Here is an 18,741-nt window from a genome sequence, read left to right as displayed (position 1 = left end):
GCGAGTACTTAGAAAAAAAAGTATTGGTACCTATACCCGGTCTTAAAAAAGTGATATCAGTGCAACCCTAAATTCATTTGTGTTTTTCCTTATGACTTATTTCCAATTTGTTGAAATGTGTTACTATTGAGATTGAGATGTATCCGAATCTCTGAATCACGCAAATTTAGTCTGCATATTGATTTGCAGTGAAACGAATAGTACATGTCTAATAAATAATAATTATTTATTTGCTATTTATATACTGCTTTTATGATCACACTCATCATTGGCATTATTCTCCATATTATTCTCCATTACACTTCCCAAAAATGTATATAGAGCTGCGAAAATTACTGACAATTCAAATCAAATCTGCCTTCTGTTTTTAACTTTGTCCATAAGTACGTAACTCTCATGTCTGCCCAACTTGGAACTGTTTATAATAATACATTCAAACAATAAGTCTGGCAAATATTTAATCCTTTCATTTTACTGTAAAACATTTGATGGAGACAATGTAATTGCTCTGTTTTATAGTACTTCAGACTTAACTTGTTGGCATAACAAAACACTGTTTAATATAATGATATTGAGGTTTGTGAACTCTTTAGTTTGCATAGATTTCATATCAACACAGTGAGATGTTTCCATAACAGTCACAATCATTTAAAAACCCAGTATTGCTCCATAGGCTTCCCTTGCAGCATGGTTGAAAAGATTTTCTGATAGGGTGCACACAACTTTTGACAGCCTCCTCCGACCTTCCAAACAAAAAATTTCTGAAGGAAAAACTCCTAAATTGTTCTTGTATGGGAACTAAATGAACGATTTTCGTTTAACCACTTCAGCCCCGGAACAATTTACCCCCTTCCTGACCAGACCATTTTTTTGCGATACAGCACTGATTCGCTTTAACTGACAATTGCACGGCCGAGCGACGCTGTACCCAAACATAATTTATGTTCTTTTTTTCCCCACAAATAGAGCTTTCTTTTGGTGGTATTTCATCACCTCAGAGGTTTTTATTTTTTGCGCTTTAAACAAAAGAAGAGCGACAATTTTGAAAAAAAACACAATGGGGGTTATTTACAAAAGGCAACTCCACTTTGCACTACAAGTGCACTTGGAAGTGCAGTCGCTGTAGATCTGAGGGGGACATGCAAGGAAAATAAAAAACAGCATTTTAGTTTGCACATAATTGGATGATAAAAGCAGCAGAGCTTCCCCTCATTTCAGATCTATCCCTCAGATTTACACCAACTGCTCTTCCAAGTGCACTTGTAGTGCAAAGTGGAGTTGCCTTTAGTAAATAACCCCCAATATCTTTTACTTTTTGCTATAATAAATATTCCAAATATAAAAAAAAACCCTAATGCCGCGTACACACGAGCGGACTTTTCAACATCCAAAGTCCGACGGAATGATTCCGTCAGACTATTCGATCGTGTGTGGGCTGCAACTGACTTTTGATTCGCAAAAGTCTGACGGACTTTAGAAAATGGAACATGCTTCAAATTTTTCCGACGGAACTCCGCCGGACCCGGTCCCTCCGAAAAATTCGCTCGTGTGTATGCTATTCCGACGGACTAAAACCGACGCTAGGGCAGCTATTGGCTACTGGCTATGAACTTCCTTATTCGAGTCCAGTCGTACGTCATCACGTTCGAATCCGTCGGAGTTTGGTGTGATTGTGTGTGGCCAAGTCCGCTCAGTCGAAAAGTCCGTCAGAACTCTGTCGGAACTCCGGCAGAACTCCTTCGGAAGTCTGTCGGACATAAGTGCTCTCGTGTGTACAGGGCTTTAGGCTTCTTTAACACTGGGGCACTTTGCAGGCGCTACAGCGCTAAAAATAGCGCCTGCAAGGCTCCATGAAACAGCCGCTGCTGTCTGTCCCTTATGAAAGCCCCAAGGGCTTTCACACTGGAGCGGTGCGCTTGCAGGATGGTCAAAAAAGTTCTGCAAGCCGCATTTTTGGAGCACTTCCCATACAAAACAATGGGGCAGCACTGCAGCGGCAGTTTAAACCCTTTTTTGGCTGCTAGCGGCCAAATAGCGCAGGTAAAATTACGGTAAAGAGCAGCTAAATAAAGCGCCGCTATACCGCCAGCACCCGCAACGCCCCAGTGTGAAAGTAGCCAAATTTTTTCCTCAGTTTAGGCCCATATATATTCTTCTACATATTTTTGGTTAAAAAAATATCCAATAAGGGTATATTAATTGGTTTGCGCAAAAGTTTTAGAGTCTACAAAATAGGGGATAGATTTATTGCATTTCATAGTTAGTAAGGTTGAATAAAGACACCAGTCCATCCTGAGTGAGTGTCTACAATTGTTCCTATCCCTGTACATTGCACACTCACATCGGTCCCTACCCTCAATGAGCCCACAATCCAAGGTCCCAATTCATATACCAGGGCCAATTTTGGACAGAAGACAATTAACCTACCTGCATGTCTTTGGATTGTGGGAGGAAACTGTAGTACCCAGAGGAAACTGGAGTACCTGGAGGAAACCCACGCAGACACAGGGAGAACATGCAAACTCCAGGCAGGTAGTGTCGTGGTTGGGATTCAAACTAATAAGTGGCAGGGTCTGCATCCCTTTAGACATGATTTACCTTTGGGAGTGTCTCCCGGGCGGGGGGTGGGGGGGTTGGCATTCTGCACACCATCTATGTACAGAAAACCTCCAAGTTACCATATTGCATTGCATTTTACAGAAAATGACAGCGGCACAGACGAAAGGTAATTTTTAATAACATTTCATTACAATATGTGTTGTGTAGCAATTGTATATGCTATGTTATTGTGCTATTTTTTCCCCACAAAAGTGGCGCTACCCTTTAAATATGCACCTAGGTCAGTACAAATAATAGTTTGGTTTTTCTACAGCAGCATATGAATACATTTTATGTATATCTTTTTTAAAAGATGATTAAACATTCTTACAGCTGAGTCTTTTACACTGTTCACATAATTCCAGATGTTAACAAATCTTAACACTTGTCTTATCTGCTGATGTCTTTAGAACACTTCAAAGTTCAGGAAATGACAATAAGTAAACAACTGAAGCTATTGGATATACAAACTGTTATCCATGTTATTTTCTCATCTTCTTTAACAAGACAGGAAGTTTTTTTTCCCGTGTTATGTGATACCTGCAACAGTTCTCCAATTTGAAATGTACTGTATATTATATTTTCAGTGTCTCCATACTTTTATATACTGTTTTTTATATAATAGTGGCCAAACTCATAACAATCTGAACGATTCATCACAGAATAGGACAATATGATTGAGTCTATGGGTTACTAAAAATACACTTGGGGGTTATTTACGAAAGACAAATCCACTTTGCATTGCAAGTGCACTTGGAAGTGCAGTCGCTCTAAATCTAATGCCGTGTACACACGAGCGGATTGTATGGCGTACTTAGTCCGTCGAAACACATTTCAGCGGACAATCCGCTCGTGTGTGGACTTCAGCGGACTTTTTCAGCGTGCAGTCCGGAGTACTAAGAATTTCGGTTTTTTCGAAATTCTGTCTGTCGTACTTTGGTTTCAGCGGACAGTACGGTCGTCAGTATGCTAGTTCGACGGACTAAGAATGGCGCATGCCCAGAAAGGATTTACACGGCGGAAGGGTGCTTTGCTGTGTCTTGGACTTCCTATTTCTAGTCCCGTCGTACGTGCTGTACACGTCATCGCGCAAGCTTTCGACGGACTGTTTGTGCATCTGTGTGTGGTCAGGTCCGTTCAGTGGAAAGTACGACGGACTGTCCGTCGGATTGTATGACGGACTAAGTACGCCATACAATCCGCTCGTGTGTACGCGGCATAAGGGGTAGATCTGAAATGAGTGGAAGCTCTGCTGATTTTATCATCCAATCATATGCAAGCTAAAATTTTGTTTTTTATTTTCCTTGCATGTCCCCCTCAGATCTACAGTGACTTTACTTCCAAGTGCACTTGCAGTGCAAAGTGGATTTTCCTTTAGTAAATAATCCCCTTACAGTGTTATCAATCAATTTGAAGCAAAACTGATTGATTTCACCCAAATTACTTTGATCATTCTGGGCAGAAAATCTGATCATTGAATGTAGATATATGGATTTGGTTTTAAGCGCATGGCACATTGAACATTTTTGTGCACTGCTAGTTACTTTTTTTTTAACAATTAAATAACATATCTTGGGGAAGTGTGATATATGTTTTTTTAATAATTTTTATAATAATTTGAAAGGGATGTTTAGTAAAAACAAACAGCATTTAACATACTTTAGCAACTTTTTTCTTAATTGTAGCTAACACTTTAGCAACATCCACTCTCTGGATGCACATAGTACTTATAGCCATTCAATTACTTTTACAGTACATGAGGTGTGACCCCCCTCCTTCTCCACTGGACCCCCCCACCATGGTTGCTAGGCAATTCTCCCAGAAGCCCAAGGCCTGAGCCTCAACAAATAAATGTCATCAGGATGGAGATTACATTTACTTGCTGCTGTGGCAGATGAAGCAGCTAGCCTAGTACAACCTGTGCTTAATTAGCTGCAGTGGAGGGCAGGGGAGACATTTGGGGGTAAATTGACCCCTGATGTCTCAGTAAAAAGTACCTGTCCCCTGCCCAATGCCCACATAGAGGACTTGTTAGCCCCCATATGATAGCAATAAAGTTAAAATGTTAAAAATTAAAAAAAGCTTAAAAAAGTGTAAGTTGTAATACAATTTAAAAAATGCCCTGAGCTCATCCACAAATGCAGGCGTGTGCACAGATGTATATCACCAGGAATGTGGCATGAGTGCAATAATTCTAGGCCCCCATTTATGTTTTACTTTAAACTGATGAGCAGTAAAGGCATTTAAAGCAACACCTATTGATAATTTTGGGCACCATTTTATTTTTTTTTTTGCGGGAGCACATTGTTTTAAGGCTTGGCTTGTTTGGTATCTATCTACTCTGCAGTTCCTCACCTTTTATCAGAGGCGGCAACTGGTCAATGTTGGGAATACAATAAAATATGTATTTGTAAATAGAAAAACCTTTTGTAAAAAAAAAAAAAATAAGTTGAAAATAAGTATTGCTTAATTAGTACCAGAAATAAAATACTAGTGTACTATGAATGAATGTCTTCACAAAGAGCCTGATCCTTTACTTCCAACCTTAGCTGCTATCCGACACACTGTATATATGTTGTATTTTCCATTGTTTATAAGCAGAAACATTTTATTTTTTTATGACCAACTTAGAAGCAAAGAACTAGATAAGGACCTATAAAGCTTCTTTAGACACTCTATTATTTACAGCTGACAAATATACTCAGAAAATAGTAGTTAATGCACAAACCAAGGCTGCTATCCTGTACTAACAATTATTCCAGGTTCTGTAACATATACTGTGTTTACTTTGTAAAGCAGATCGGCAATATTACATGATAGAACTTGTTTTATCAAGAGCATAAATATAACTTTAGGATAGTATTTACATTAATATTACTCCTAACACATATTTACTCAAGTAATCTTAAAATGTTTGACATCAAGCTAAGTAAATGATGTTGATTTACCACAAGTAACTCTATACAGGCAAACACAGATTTAAGTGATTTTCCTGTTTAGAAGGGATCCACTTCATGTTGTAACATGGAACAGTTCCCACTCAACCTAGGTTCCTATTTTGGCAAGATATAAATCTGCAATTAAAATATAGTTCCACCTAATGGTGAAATCTGGCATTGCTGCATTACCTTAACAGACAATTTATTCACTTTAGAAACAATTGTATTTTAACACATATTTTTTTTTTCCACTGTTCTGTCCACTGCAATCTTCAAACACAAGTAATGTCTTAGCCCATTGGAGATGAATGGGACCGCTGCATGATTATTCTAAACCACCACTCGAGTATTTGATGAATATACAAGTGCAGGTATGTGTTTTTTTGTCCATACAATCACAAGTTTTGGACAATGCCATCATCAAATGCTTGACAGTCTTTTCCTTTGGAGACATCTGGCCTTTGTTGAAGCTATATCTGCAGCTACAAGTCTCTCGTGGAATGAAAAACTATTACTTACGGAACTTACAGAAGGTCTACCTGACACACTGGGCACAGTGCTCTCGGGTAATGGCAATGAACTTGAAGATACATGACCAATAGTTAAGCTGCTGGCACTTTTGGATGAATATTTATAGATCATTTTAAGGAAAGCAGATTTGGTATTTGTGTCTTGTTTATACAAGATAATGTAGCATTTGGGTAAAAATGTACAAAACAGAATGCCATAGTTTGATATCAATATAACTATCATTTCAACAGCTGGTAAATATATACCAAATGTTGTAGCATATATTGGAATAAAGGTGATCCAAGCTATAAAGTATATTAACATGCCAAATGTGATAAATTTGGCTTCATTATAATTTTCAGGTAGTTTTCTACCCCGAAATGCAAAAATAAAACAAATAAATGCCTGGAGAGCAATATATCCTAACATGATGCTAAATGCCACAGTAGAGCCTTCATCACACTCCAGTATGATAGTCTTTGGAAGTGAGAAATTCTCCTTGGTATATGGAGACCAGAATACCAGCCAAGTAGTACAAATGATGACCTGAATCCCAGTGCACACAAAGACTAGGGTAAATGGTTTGTAGAGGCGCTTTAGAATACTTTGCAATTTGGGTTCAAAGGTGAATGCTAGCAATATTTTGATTGACTTTAACAAAATGCATGCCACTGCAACTGTGAAGCTAATGCCAAACATAGTCTGCCTCATTTTGCACTTGATGTCTTCTGGTTTCCCGATGAAGAAGACTGCACTGACAAAACTAAAAAGAATAGAGAGGAGGATGATGTAGCAAAGGAAGCCTCCAGATGCCTTGACAACAGGTGTATCAAATTTTTTTGTGAATAGCAGCGCTATAGCAACAATAATAAAAATACCAATAAAAGAAATAACGAGGAGAACAATTGCAAAGCCATCATCCCAACGCAGAAATTCAATCTTTTTCAAGTAGCAGACAGAGCTGTTCACTGGAGACCAGTGAGTTTTATTGTTGCATTTAAGACAATAAACCATATCTGAAAAAAATAAAAACACACAAGTGAAAATTAAACAGACAGCCTAAAATCTTTTGATTACAAATGACAATTAGCATTTTTTAATAACCCTTAGCAGTTTAAGCTAAACTGGAGAAAACAAATCATGCAGTGCTCTGTTTCTTCAAATGTGTTTTTTTCAAGCCCATAGACACAATCTTTGTAATGAGACTATATTTACACAGGCGCATGGGGTGGCCAGGGGCAGCTGCCAGGAAGAATTGGTAGATTCTTGCCAACAGTACTAAATGCTGCCTGCACATACAAGATCAGCTGTCAGCGGTGGCTGTCAATTTGCACTCTGTAGAAATCAATGGCCGAACAGTCATCTGAGCAGTTACTTGTGAATAGAGCCTCCGACTGACCCAATGTAAGTTTAGGGTCAGCGTTTCGGCCCTCGCAAAAAAAAAAAAAAACCTGGCTGTGCTAATCAGCCAGTATATATGTGGCCATAGCAAAATGTTTTGCTGCATCCAAAGGCACCTCTGAAGGCAGCAAACTATCTGTGCCCAAGCAGCCATGTGAATGTAGTCTTACTTTAAGGTTCATCCTAGCATTCTTGTTCAATACTTGACTTTTATGCTAGTCAAATGTCTGGGTCTCTAACAGTTTAGGCTAAATGTTTGCAAGTACCGTTCTCTGTTTGAGCTCATTGCATCCATGCCAACTCTCCCTGGACCATAAAAGGCAAGTTGTATATTACAGTATCATAGGACGAGAGGCTGCAGGCCTTCTTGAAAATAACATGCATTTGGTTACAAGGTATCATGTGAAACATACTGTAGATGACAGTTAATTTGATCAAGTGTTCTGATTTTAGTACTCCCTTCAACCTACCCACCTTGAACTGCAATAATTAAATGCTTGCTTTGTCTTGAGGTAGAAGAAAAGGGAGCTATACTAAACGTATTCCCCAATCCTCTGGCAGTCGAGGTTCTCTGACACTCCAGGATGTGGCTGAACCCTTGCCATCCTCACATGCAATACAGGACCCCTGGTCCTGCTTTGTATGTAGCATCTTGTCAGTTCAGGAAAATCTATTTTCTGACTCCTAGTTAACTTGTGAATCTAAATTGGGTCAAGGGTTTACTGGGGGTCAGGCTGGATGGTTCATACAGGCAGGTCTCTGGTGCTTCGCCCTGGTTTGGAGAAATTTCTAGAAGTTAGTGGGCAGAAGCCAGGAGGGTTGATCTGCATACTTAGGGGAACTTGGTCAATCCCCAGGCAGTGGGCCTGGCAGGGTGGCTGAGTGAGCCCTTAAATAAGGATGAGTGATACCAGCAGGGAAGTCGGTGGAAGATGGAGTGCTGACGAGTACTGTAAATACTGTACAGTTCAATTGCTGAAACCTTTGCATAGAACCTATATGGTCTGTATTGATATCCGCCATATCCACCATCAGCCTGGAGAATCTGTGCGGGTATTATCAACTTTTTGGGACTGAGACACTACCTGTCATACCCATCTCATACCAGCCTCCTCATTTTGTTGTCTAGTATTTTCACTAAGTTCTGCTTTAAACATTTTTTTAACATATTAAAGAGGAAGTAAACTGTGATTTTTTTATTTTTTTTGCAAAGTAAAGGCATAATGTGTATGCATGCATCCATCTTTACCTGTCTTCCTTCCCGAACCGCAGACTCCGGCTCTATGACTGGCCAGAGCCGCATGACATTGCCGCCGGTCATGGCACATGCTTCTGAAGAAACATCACGGGCAGCCATTCCTTCAGAGTGCATGGGCACCATGAAATCATCGGTGCAGTATACAGTAAATATCTCCTAAACAGCACAGGTTTAGGAGATATTTACAGTACCTATAGGTAAGCCTTATTCTAGGCTAGAATAAGGCTATAGATACAGCTATAGCTAGGCTCTAGCTATAGATACAAAGTATACAGGAGGATATACAACCTCTTTAAGAGGAAATACATTCCTCATAGCTGAGCTCTTTTATGCCTCTTACCAGTTTCATTGCCCTTCTCTGAACTCTATCTATTTCCCTAATGTCCTTTCTGTGAACTGGTGCCCAAGACTGAACTGCATTTTCCAGATGAGGAATATGCACAGGGACAAAAATATATTTGTACAGGGACAAAAGTATATCTCTCCCTCTGGAGTCTTTGCCTATTTGAATACAAGGAAGTATTTTGCTAGCTTTAGAAACTGCCGCTTGGCATTGCATCCTATTACTAAATCTATGATCTAACAAAACACCCAGATTTTTCTTCAATACAGACTCCCCCAGTTGTACTCCTACTAAAATATATGATGTCCTTGCTACCAATGAACAATCAACTGACATTTCCTCTCCCCATACCTGCAGTATTGGTGTAGTGGTTTTCAGGACAGGCAACACATTCATAACAACAAGTGTGTTGACTTGCTGATGTTTTTTTCATTTGTCCTGGTTTACATTCATCTGAGCATCGGGAACGGATTTTCTGAAATGCCAAAGAATATTTAGCAAAAAATCATTTAGTCAAGGTCAGATAATAATACAGAATGAAAATGTTATTTTACTAGACCTGTATAGATGTGGCCTGTTTGTGTGCATGATTGCATGCCCTTTATCTCTGTGATGGTCATATATATGTGATGAGGATCAGAAATAATGGACAACTCCCTCACTCTCTACCTCTGTGGCATCAATGCATGTGAGAGAAAGGGATCCTTTGCCCTATAACTCTGTAGAGTGACAATGGGTGCCAGAGCTGAACAGCAATGACTCCCACTCCCTGTGAAAGCAAACAAATCAAGTGATGTGGGGAGGGAAGTGATGTGGAGGATGTGGGCAGATTCTGTCTGTTGAGGTTCTTCATGCTGCTAGCATTGATCTATATGGAGCAGTGCATAATGGGGTGCATAGTAAATATTGGGGGTGCATGGTACAGTGTTAGTTGAGTTGCATTGTGTGGAGTGTATTGGATGGCATGGTGTGAAATGAGTTGTGTAACCTGAAGTGTGTTGGGGTGCATAGTGTGATGTGGGCTGCATGTTGCGTGCATTGGGTTACATTGTGCAGTGTGCATTAAACTGACTAATGTACAGTATATTGTGGTGCCTACTGCAGTGTGTTGAGCCACATGGTGCAATGTGTACTGGGTTGCATGATACAGGGTGTATCAGGTTGCTGTGTGTGTAGCCCATGCTACAGTGTAGCATTTACAATTTATCCATAAGATCAGAAAAGGAAATCATTATCTACAGATTGCCTGTTTGTGTCAACCAGCATCTAGCACTAAGCCAAAGACCTGAAATAATCAGCATCTGAGCTTCGATGCTTCTATAGAGTACCCCATAGGAGTGTGCTATAGGAGCAAATATAAATACACAAGTTATTTTAGTACACACAAACACAATATATATATATATTTTTTGTTGGTCCAATATAAAATATGTTGTTGGGTTGAGTAATCAGATTCCAAGCATGTCAAGTCTTAAAATTGCGGCACCCTTAAAATGGTCTAAACCTCTCCTGCAAGACCCATACTTAATTTGAACGTTGATCAAATACAAACTACAGTCATGAAAAGTGGTGACTCGTCTACTCTTTCAGTGACGAAGCTTTGGAAATTACCTGCACCTCCAAAGGTGCTTGATGTAGGTAATTTGACCCAAACCCATTAAACCCATGAATTTTGCTCGCTAGGGATAGAGCGACCTACTTACGTGAGAGTACAGAATGGTCCTCCTGGACTGAATGGTATAAACAGTATACACAGAGGAACCTTTGTTGAACTTACCCACTTTGCCACTTTGCCTTGTTTGATATAAACCTTCAACCTTCAACTTTTTACTTTTCACTGGCTGGATGGAACAAGTTTCTTAATCATTATGTTGTTGATTTTTGTTACTTAGTGACCTGTACGCATCAATGGTACTACTGTGCAATCCCTTGTTTGGACACTTGTTTAACCACTTCAATACAGGGCACTTCCCCCCCCTTCCCCCCTTTTTACTGTAGCTTTCAGCATTGTCACACTTTGAATGACAATTGCACAGTCATGCAACACTGTACCCAAACATAATTTTTATCATTTTCTTCCCACAAATAGAGCTTTCTTTTGGTGTTCACCACTGGGGTTTTTATTTTTTGCTAAACAAACTTAAAAAAAAATGAAAATGTTGAAAAAAAAAGGTTTTCTTTGTTTCTGTTGTAAAATGTTTTCTCCTTCACTGACGGGCACTGATGAGGCTGCACTAATGGGCACTGATGAGGTGGCACTGATGGGCACTGATAAGGAGGCACTAATATGTAGAATTGATGGGTACTGATAGGCGGCACTGATGGGAACAGATAGGCTACACTGATATGCAGCACTGATGGGGCACTGATAGGCGGCACTGAAGGAGGATAATAGGTGGCACTGATAGGCGGCACTGATGGGCACTCATAGGCGGCACTGATGGGCTCTAATAAATGGCATCGGTAGGCAGCACTGATGAGAAGGTACTGACAGGCATTACTGATGGGCACTGATTGGCATCTGTAAAGGGCACTGACAGGCGTTACTGATGGGCACTGATTGGCATCTGTAAAGGCAACTGACAGGCATTACTGATGGGCACTGATTGGCACTTTGATGGGCATTGATTGGTGATTTGGGTGGACACTTATTGGGATTTGGGTGAGCACTCATTGGCTTTGTGTTGGACACCTCTGATGGGGGCTGTGCTCATAATCAATGTGCTGATTACCAGTGCACACCCCCACTATGACAGGAGAGCCACCGATCAGCTCTACCTGTCAGCACAAACCGAGGAAAGCTGATTACGACACTTCCTGGTTCACGCTGTGATCAGCTATGATTGGTCACAGCTGATCACATGGTAAAGAGCCTCCGTCAGAGGCTCTTTACCATGATTGGAGATGCGGTGTGTCAGAGGGGGCACACGTTTTCGGCTTATCCTGCTGAACGTCATATGATGCCTAGTCAGGATAATTTAATCACTTCCCAGCCATCATTCTGCTATAGGCCAGACGGGGCGTGGTTAAAAACCCAATAAAAATGTATTGAAATGAAACGGTGTAAACTTTGGTACCCAATATTGTTCATAGGCAACATTATAAAAGCTTTTACAGATTATTGTTTAGAGGTTTTTTTTTTTTTTTCTACAAGTGCCTAAAACATATCCACAGTACTGTAGGTTAGTAAACAGAACTGAAAACTCAGCTTTTATTAATCAATCCTATATCTACCTACCACACTTAAAGGGGCTCTGCCATGTATGAATCATGGAGACTGCCATTGTTGAACTCTCCTTTTGATAATGCTAGATTCCTGACTGTCATGCTGAAGCTTTGGCTTCAATGCTTTGTTAATTTTTGACCCCGGACAAATATACAGATACGGAATTATGAAACTTTTCTGACACTCATTTACTGCATACATGTTCAGGCTTTATGACTCAAAAGCACTTAAAGCAGACACAGCCAGACAACTAGCATTTTCTTCTGTAGGCCAGCAATGCGAGTCCCTGTACTTAATAAACTGTAATATTACCAGTGCCTTGGTTGCTTAATTGCTTAATTAAACCCCAGAAGCTGCTCTAAATGTACTAGCATAGTTCAAGTCCACGTGCCCTGATCCCAGGTTAGTTATGCATTCACCTTTTGACCCTTAGTGAATATATGCTCTACACTAGATGGAACAGCGTCAGTAAGAGTATTTGCAGAGTCTCGCTGGATATACTCAGTGCTGTTAGATGCTGGACCATGTGAGTGTATTTTATTCCAGTTTTTGATCCTAATTCACTTTAATTAAGGTGTTGTGTGATGATATATAGTTCACAGCTTTTCTATCCCCTAGTTCAGTCTTATTAAAAGCAAACACCTGTTTGTTGGGACCTCAACAGTTTTGTGGAGAAGTGGTGGAATCCCATACCAGATAGGATGAATTTTCACCCATATATTCACTAATAGTCAGAAAAGGTGAGTGCATACCTGGTACTGATTGCTGATGTGGAAGTGAAGGGGCACTGACAGTTTGGCACTGAAACGTAGTTTTGATCTGTAGTAGATCACAGTATCTGTGGACTTGGAGCACTTGTATTATCTTCATGGTCACGTGGAATTGGGCTATGCTAACTCTATTTTGAGCATTGAGAACACCAATAATAATAATATGTTTTTTATTTTCTTGGCATGTCCCTCTCGGATCTACAGCAACTTTACTTCCAAGTGCACTTTCAGTGCACTTTCAAGTGCACTTGCAGTGTAAAGTGGATTTTCCTTTCGTAAATAGCCCCCACTGACAGTTCACTAGTTACTATCATTTGTTAATATTTTAGTAAGTTGCTGTGTGTTATGTGTCACAATTAATTTTGGTTATACAGTGCATCCGGAAAGTATTCGCAGCACTTCACTTTTTACACATTTTGTTGTGCTACAGCCTTATTCCAAAATGGATTAAATGCATTATTTTCCTCAAATGTCTACAAACAATACCCCATAATAACAACGTGAAAGAAGTTTGTTTGAAATTTTTGATAATTTATAAAAAATAAAAAAAATAAAAAATCCCATGTATTCACAGCCTTTGCCATGACACTCAAAATTGAGCTCAGGCACATCTTGTTTACACTGATCATCTCTGAGATGTTTTTTACAACTTGATTGGAGTCCACCTATGGTAAATTCAGTTGATTGGACATGATTTGGAAAGGCACACACCTGTCTATATAAGGTCCCACAGTTAACAGTGCATGGCAGAGCACAAACCAAGCCATGAAGTCCAAGGAATTGCCTGTAGACCTCCGAGACAAGATTGTATTGAGGCACAGATCTGGGGAAGGGTACAGAAAAATTTGTGCAGCATTGAAGGTTCCAATAAACACAGTGGCCTTCATCCTTTGTAAATAGAAGAAGTTTGGAACCACCAGGACTCTTCCTAGAGCGAGCAAACTGGCCAAACTGAGCGAATGGGGGAGAAGGGTCTTAGTCAGAGAGGTGATCAAGAACCCAATGGTCACTCTGATGGAGCTCCAGCATTTCTCTGTGGAGAGAGGAGAACCTTCCAGAAAAACAACCATCTCTGCAGCACTCCACCAATCAGGTATGTATGGTAGAGTGGCCAGATGGAAACCACTCCTCATTAAAAGGCACACAACAGCCCACCTGGAGTTTGCTGAAAGGCACTTGAAGTACTCTAAGACCATGAGAAACAAAATTCTCTGGTCTGATGAAACAAAGATTGAACTCTTTGCCTGAATGACGTTGTGTCTAGAGGAAACCAGGCACCACTCATAACCCGGCCAATACCATCCCTACAGTGAAACATGGTGGTGACAGCATCATGCTGTGGGGATGTTTTTCAGTGACAGGAACTGGGAGACTACTCAGGATTAAGGGAAAGATCAATGCAGCAATGTGCAGAGACATCCTTGATGAAAACCTGATCCAGAGCGCTCTGGACCTCAGACTGGGGTGAAAAAAGGTTCTTCTTCCGACAGGACAACGACCCTAAGCACACAGACAAGAAAACAAAGGAGTGGCTAAGGGACAACTCTGTGAATGTCCTTGAGTGACCCATTCAGAGCATGACCCCGATTTAACATCTCTGGAACAATCTGAAAATAGCTGTGTACCGACTTACCGACTCTCCCCATTAAACCTGATGGAGCTTGAGAGGTCCTGCAAAGAAGAATGGGAGAAACTGCCCAAAAATAGGTGTGCCAAGCTTGTAGCATCATACTCAAAAATACTTGAGGCTTTAACCACTTTCAGACCGGACCATTTTGCTGGTAAATGACCAGAGGTCTTTTTACAATTTGGCACTGCGCTGCTTTAACTGGTAATTGCGCGGTCATGCAATGTTGTACCCAAACAAAATTTGCGTCCTTTTCTTCCCACAAACAGAGCTTTCTTTTGATGGTATTTGATTGCCTCTGTGATTTTTATTTTTTGCGATATAAACGTAAAAAGACCGAAAATTTTGAAAAAAAATGATATTTTCTACTTTTTGTTATTAGAAAAATCCAATAAACTCAATTTTAGTCATACATTTAGGCCAAAATGTATTAAGCCACATGTCTTTGGTAAAAAAGTCAAAAATTGTATATTTATTGGTTTGCGCAAAAGTTGTCACATCTACAAACTAAGGTACGTTTTCTGGAATTTACGCAGCTTTTAGTTTACGACTGCCTATCTCATTTCTTGAGGTGCTAAAATGGCAGGGCAGTACAAAACCCCCCCAAATGACCCCATTTTGGAAAGTAGACACCCTAAGGAAATTGATAAGTGGCATGTTGAGCCCATTGAATATTTTATTTTTTTGCCTCAAGCGATTGAATAATGACAAAAAAAATTTTTTTTTTTTTTTTTACACAAAGTTGTCACTAAATGATATATTGCTCACACATGCTATGGGCATATGTGAAATGACACCCCAAAATAAATTCTGCTGCTTCTCCTGAGTACGGGGATACCACATATGTGGGACTTTTTGGGAGCCTAGCCGCGTACGGGGCCCCGAAAACCAAGCACTGCCTTCAGGCTTTCTAAGGGCGTAAATTTTTGATTTCACTTCTCACTACCTATTACAGTTTTGAAGGCCATAAAATGCCAAGATGGCACAAAACCCCCACAAATGACCCCATTTTAGAAAGTAGACACCCCAAGCTATTTGCTGAGAGGCATTTTGAGTCCATGGAATATTTTATATTTTGCCACAAGTTGCGGGAAAATTACAAACTTTAATTTTTTTTTATTTTTTTTTCACAAAGTTGTCACTAAATGATATATTGCTCACACATGCTATGGGCATATGTGAAATGACACCCCAAAATAAATTCTGCTGCTTCTCCTGAGTACGGGGATACCACATATGTGGGACTTTTTGGGAGCCTAGCCGCGTACGGGGCCCCGAAAACCAAGAACCGCCTTCAGGTTTTCTAAGGGCGTAAATATTTGACTTCACTCCTCACTACCTATTACAGTTTTGAAGGCCATAAAATGCCAAGATGGCACAAAACCCCCACAAATGACCCCATTTTAGAAAGTAGACACCCCAAGCTATTTGCTGAGAGGCATGTTGAGTCCATGGAATATTTTATATTTTGCCACAAGTTGCGGGTAAATTACAAACTTTTTTTTTTTTTCACAAAGTTGTCACTAAATGATATATTGCTCACGCATGCCATGGGCATATGTGAAATGACACCCCAAAATAAATTCTGCTGCTTCTCCTGAGTACGGGGATACCACATATGTGGGACTTTTTGGGAGCCTAGCCGCGTACGGGGCCCCGAAAACCAAGCACCGCCTTCAGGCTTTCTAAGGGCGTTACAGTTTTGAAGGCCATAAAATGCCAAGATGGCACAAACCCCCCCAAATGACCCCATTTTGGAAAGTAGACACCCCTAAATTTAGGGGTACACTAGTGAGACTAGGTAATAAATGGCGGGTGCCCTGAAACTATAAAAAAAAACTAACCAACCAGCGTCACCTGTAACAGTTATATGGTGATCACTGGTGAAAGGGTTAACTAGGGGGCAATCAGAGGGCTTTATGCGGTAGTATATGGCGCTATAAAAAGCTGCGGCGAACCTAAATACCTACCTGCCTAACTAGCGTCACCTGTGACACTAATACAGCGATCAGAAAAACGATCGCTTATTAGGCTGGGTTCACACTGGAGCGATGCGGGAACGCCACGAATCCGCGGCGGGTTCCCGCATCACATGCCTCCCGGCGGCAGTTCACACTGCCCTATGCGAACTGCTGGGAGTGTCAGTGAAATGTTAATGACACCCCCAGATCAGTTCGCATATCGCAGTGCGATCTGCAAACTCGGATCGCATGGTGTGAACACCCATGCGATCCGATTCTGCTGCGGACCAAAAAAAGGGTCCCGTGCGAGTTTGCGGCGGGTGCGGCGGGTGCGACACGAATTCAGCCATACTATCTGTATGGCTGAACTCGAATCGCACAGAGATCGGATGTGATTTGCACTGCAGTGCGGTGCGAATCACATCCGTTCTCATAAACCGCTGCAATGTGAACCCAGCCTTAGTGACACTGGCGACGGGGGGTGATCACGGGGTTAAACCTTTATTGGGGGGGTTAGGGGGGTACCTTAGAACTAAAGGGGGCTAACCCTAACTGCCCTAACAGTTATTACAGTCACAAATGACACCCGCCGGGTGATCAGGGGGTTAAACTTTTATTAGGTAATAAATGGCGGGTGCCCTGAAACTATAAAAAAATAACTAACCAACCAGCGTCACCTGTAACAGTTATATGGTGATCACTGGTGAAAGGGTTAACTAGGGGGCAATCAGGGGGCTTTATGCGGTAGTATATGGGGGTCCCTGGCGCTATAAAAAGCTGCGGCGAACCTAAATACCTACCTGCCTAACTAGCGTCACCTGTGACACTAATACAGCGATCAGAAAAACGATCGCTTATTAGGCTGGGTTCACACTGGAGCGATGCGGGAACGCCACGAATCCGCGGCGGGTTCCCGCATCGCATGCCTCCCGGCGGCGGTTCACACTGCCCTATGCGAACTGCTGGGAGTGTCAGTGAAATGTTAATGACACCCCCAGATCAGTTCGCATATCGCAGTGTGATCTGCAAACTCGGATCGCATGGTGTGAACACCCATGCGATCCGATTCTGCTGCGGGCCAAAAAAAGGGTCCCGTGCGAATTTGCGGCGGGTGCGGCGGGTGCGATGCGAATTCAGCCATACTATCTGTATGGCTGAACTCGAATCGCACAGAGATCGGATGTGATTTGCACTGCAGTGCGGTGCGAATCACATTCGTTCTCATAAACCGCTGCAATGTGAACCCAGCCTTAGTGACACTGGCGACGGGGGGTGATCACGGGGTTAAACCTTTATTGGGGGGGTTAGGGGGGTACATTAGAACTAAAGGGGGCTAACCCTAACTGCCCTAACAGTTATTACAGTCACAAATGACACCAATGCAAAAAAAAAAAAAAATGACATTGGTGTCACTGTGACTGGGGGGGCAGGGGTAATTGGGGGGGTGATCGGGGGGTGTGAGTGTGCCTGGCATGTTCTACTGTGTAGTGTCGTGTTGGTGCAACTCACCGATCCTCTCTCCTCGGTGTCGGAACGAAAAATACCGACACGGAGGAGAGAATACATCACTTCCTCTCCTGTGTTTACATTACAGGAGAGGAAGTGATGTCACGGAGCATTTTCATTCGTCGGGAGCGATCGCGAGGGGGTGGCCATGAATGAATGGCCGTCCCCTCGTCCGGGATCGCTCCCGAACGAATACCGACTGCCGCAGGCACCGGGCGGGGGCCCGATCGGGCCCCCGACCCGCGGGCAGGCAAGGACGTACATGTAAGCCCTTATGCCTGCCCGTGCCATTCTGTCGACGTACATCGTCGTGCGGAGGTCGGGAAGTGGTTAATTGGTGCCAAAAGTGCTCCAACAAAGTATTGAGCAAAGGCTGTGAAAACTTATGTACATGGAATTTTTTTCGTTTTTTATTTTTAATAAATTTGCAAAGATTTCAAACAAACTTCTTTCATGTTGTCATTATGGGGTATAGTTTGTAGAATTTTAAGGAAAATAATTAATTTAATCCATTTGAGAATAAGGCTGTAAAATAACAAAATGTGGAAAAAATGAAGCATACTTTCTGGTTGCACTGTATGTTTAGCGCTGTTCATAATAAG

General features: G+C 41.4%; 1 protein-coding gene across 1 annotated transcript in view; it reads right to left on the bottom strand.

Moving 5' to 3' along the window:
- Positions 1 to 5,407: 5,407 nt before the first annotated feature.
- The window catches only part of GPRC6A (G protein-coupled receptor class C group 6 member A), a 42,164-nt gene continuing 28,830 nt past the window's right edge, over positions 5,408 to 18,741 (bottom strand). Inside the window, exons 5-6 of the mRNA XM_077487065.1 lie at positions 9,401 to 9,524; positions 5,408 to 7,063 (exon numbers count right to left, since the gene is read on the bottom strand). Of these exons, the coding sequence (XP_077343191.1) occupies positions 5,958 to 7,063; positions 9,401 to 9,524 (1,230 nt within the window). The 3' untranslated portion in view covers positions 5,408 to 5,957. The remainder of the gene's footprint in view (positions 7,064 to 9,400; positions 9,525 to 18,741) is intronic.

Source organism: Lithobates pipiens, unplaced genomic scaffold (genome assembly GCF_037356315.1).
Source record: "Lithobates pipiens isolate NorthernLeopardFrog02 unplaced genomic scaffold, aLitPip1_a1.2 Scaffold_18, whole genome shotgun sequence".
NCBI lineage: Eukaryota > Metazoa > Chordata > Amphibia > Anura > Ranidae > Lithobates > Lithobates pipiens.
This window is presented reverse-complemented; position numbering and strand designations above follow the sequence as displayed.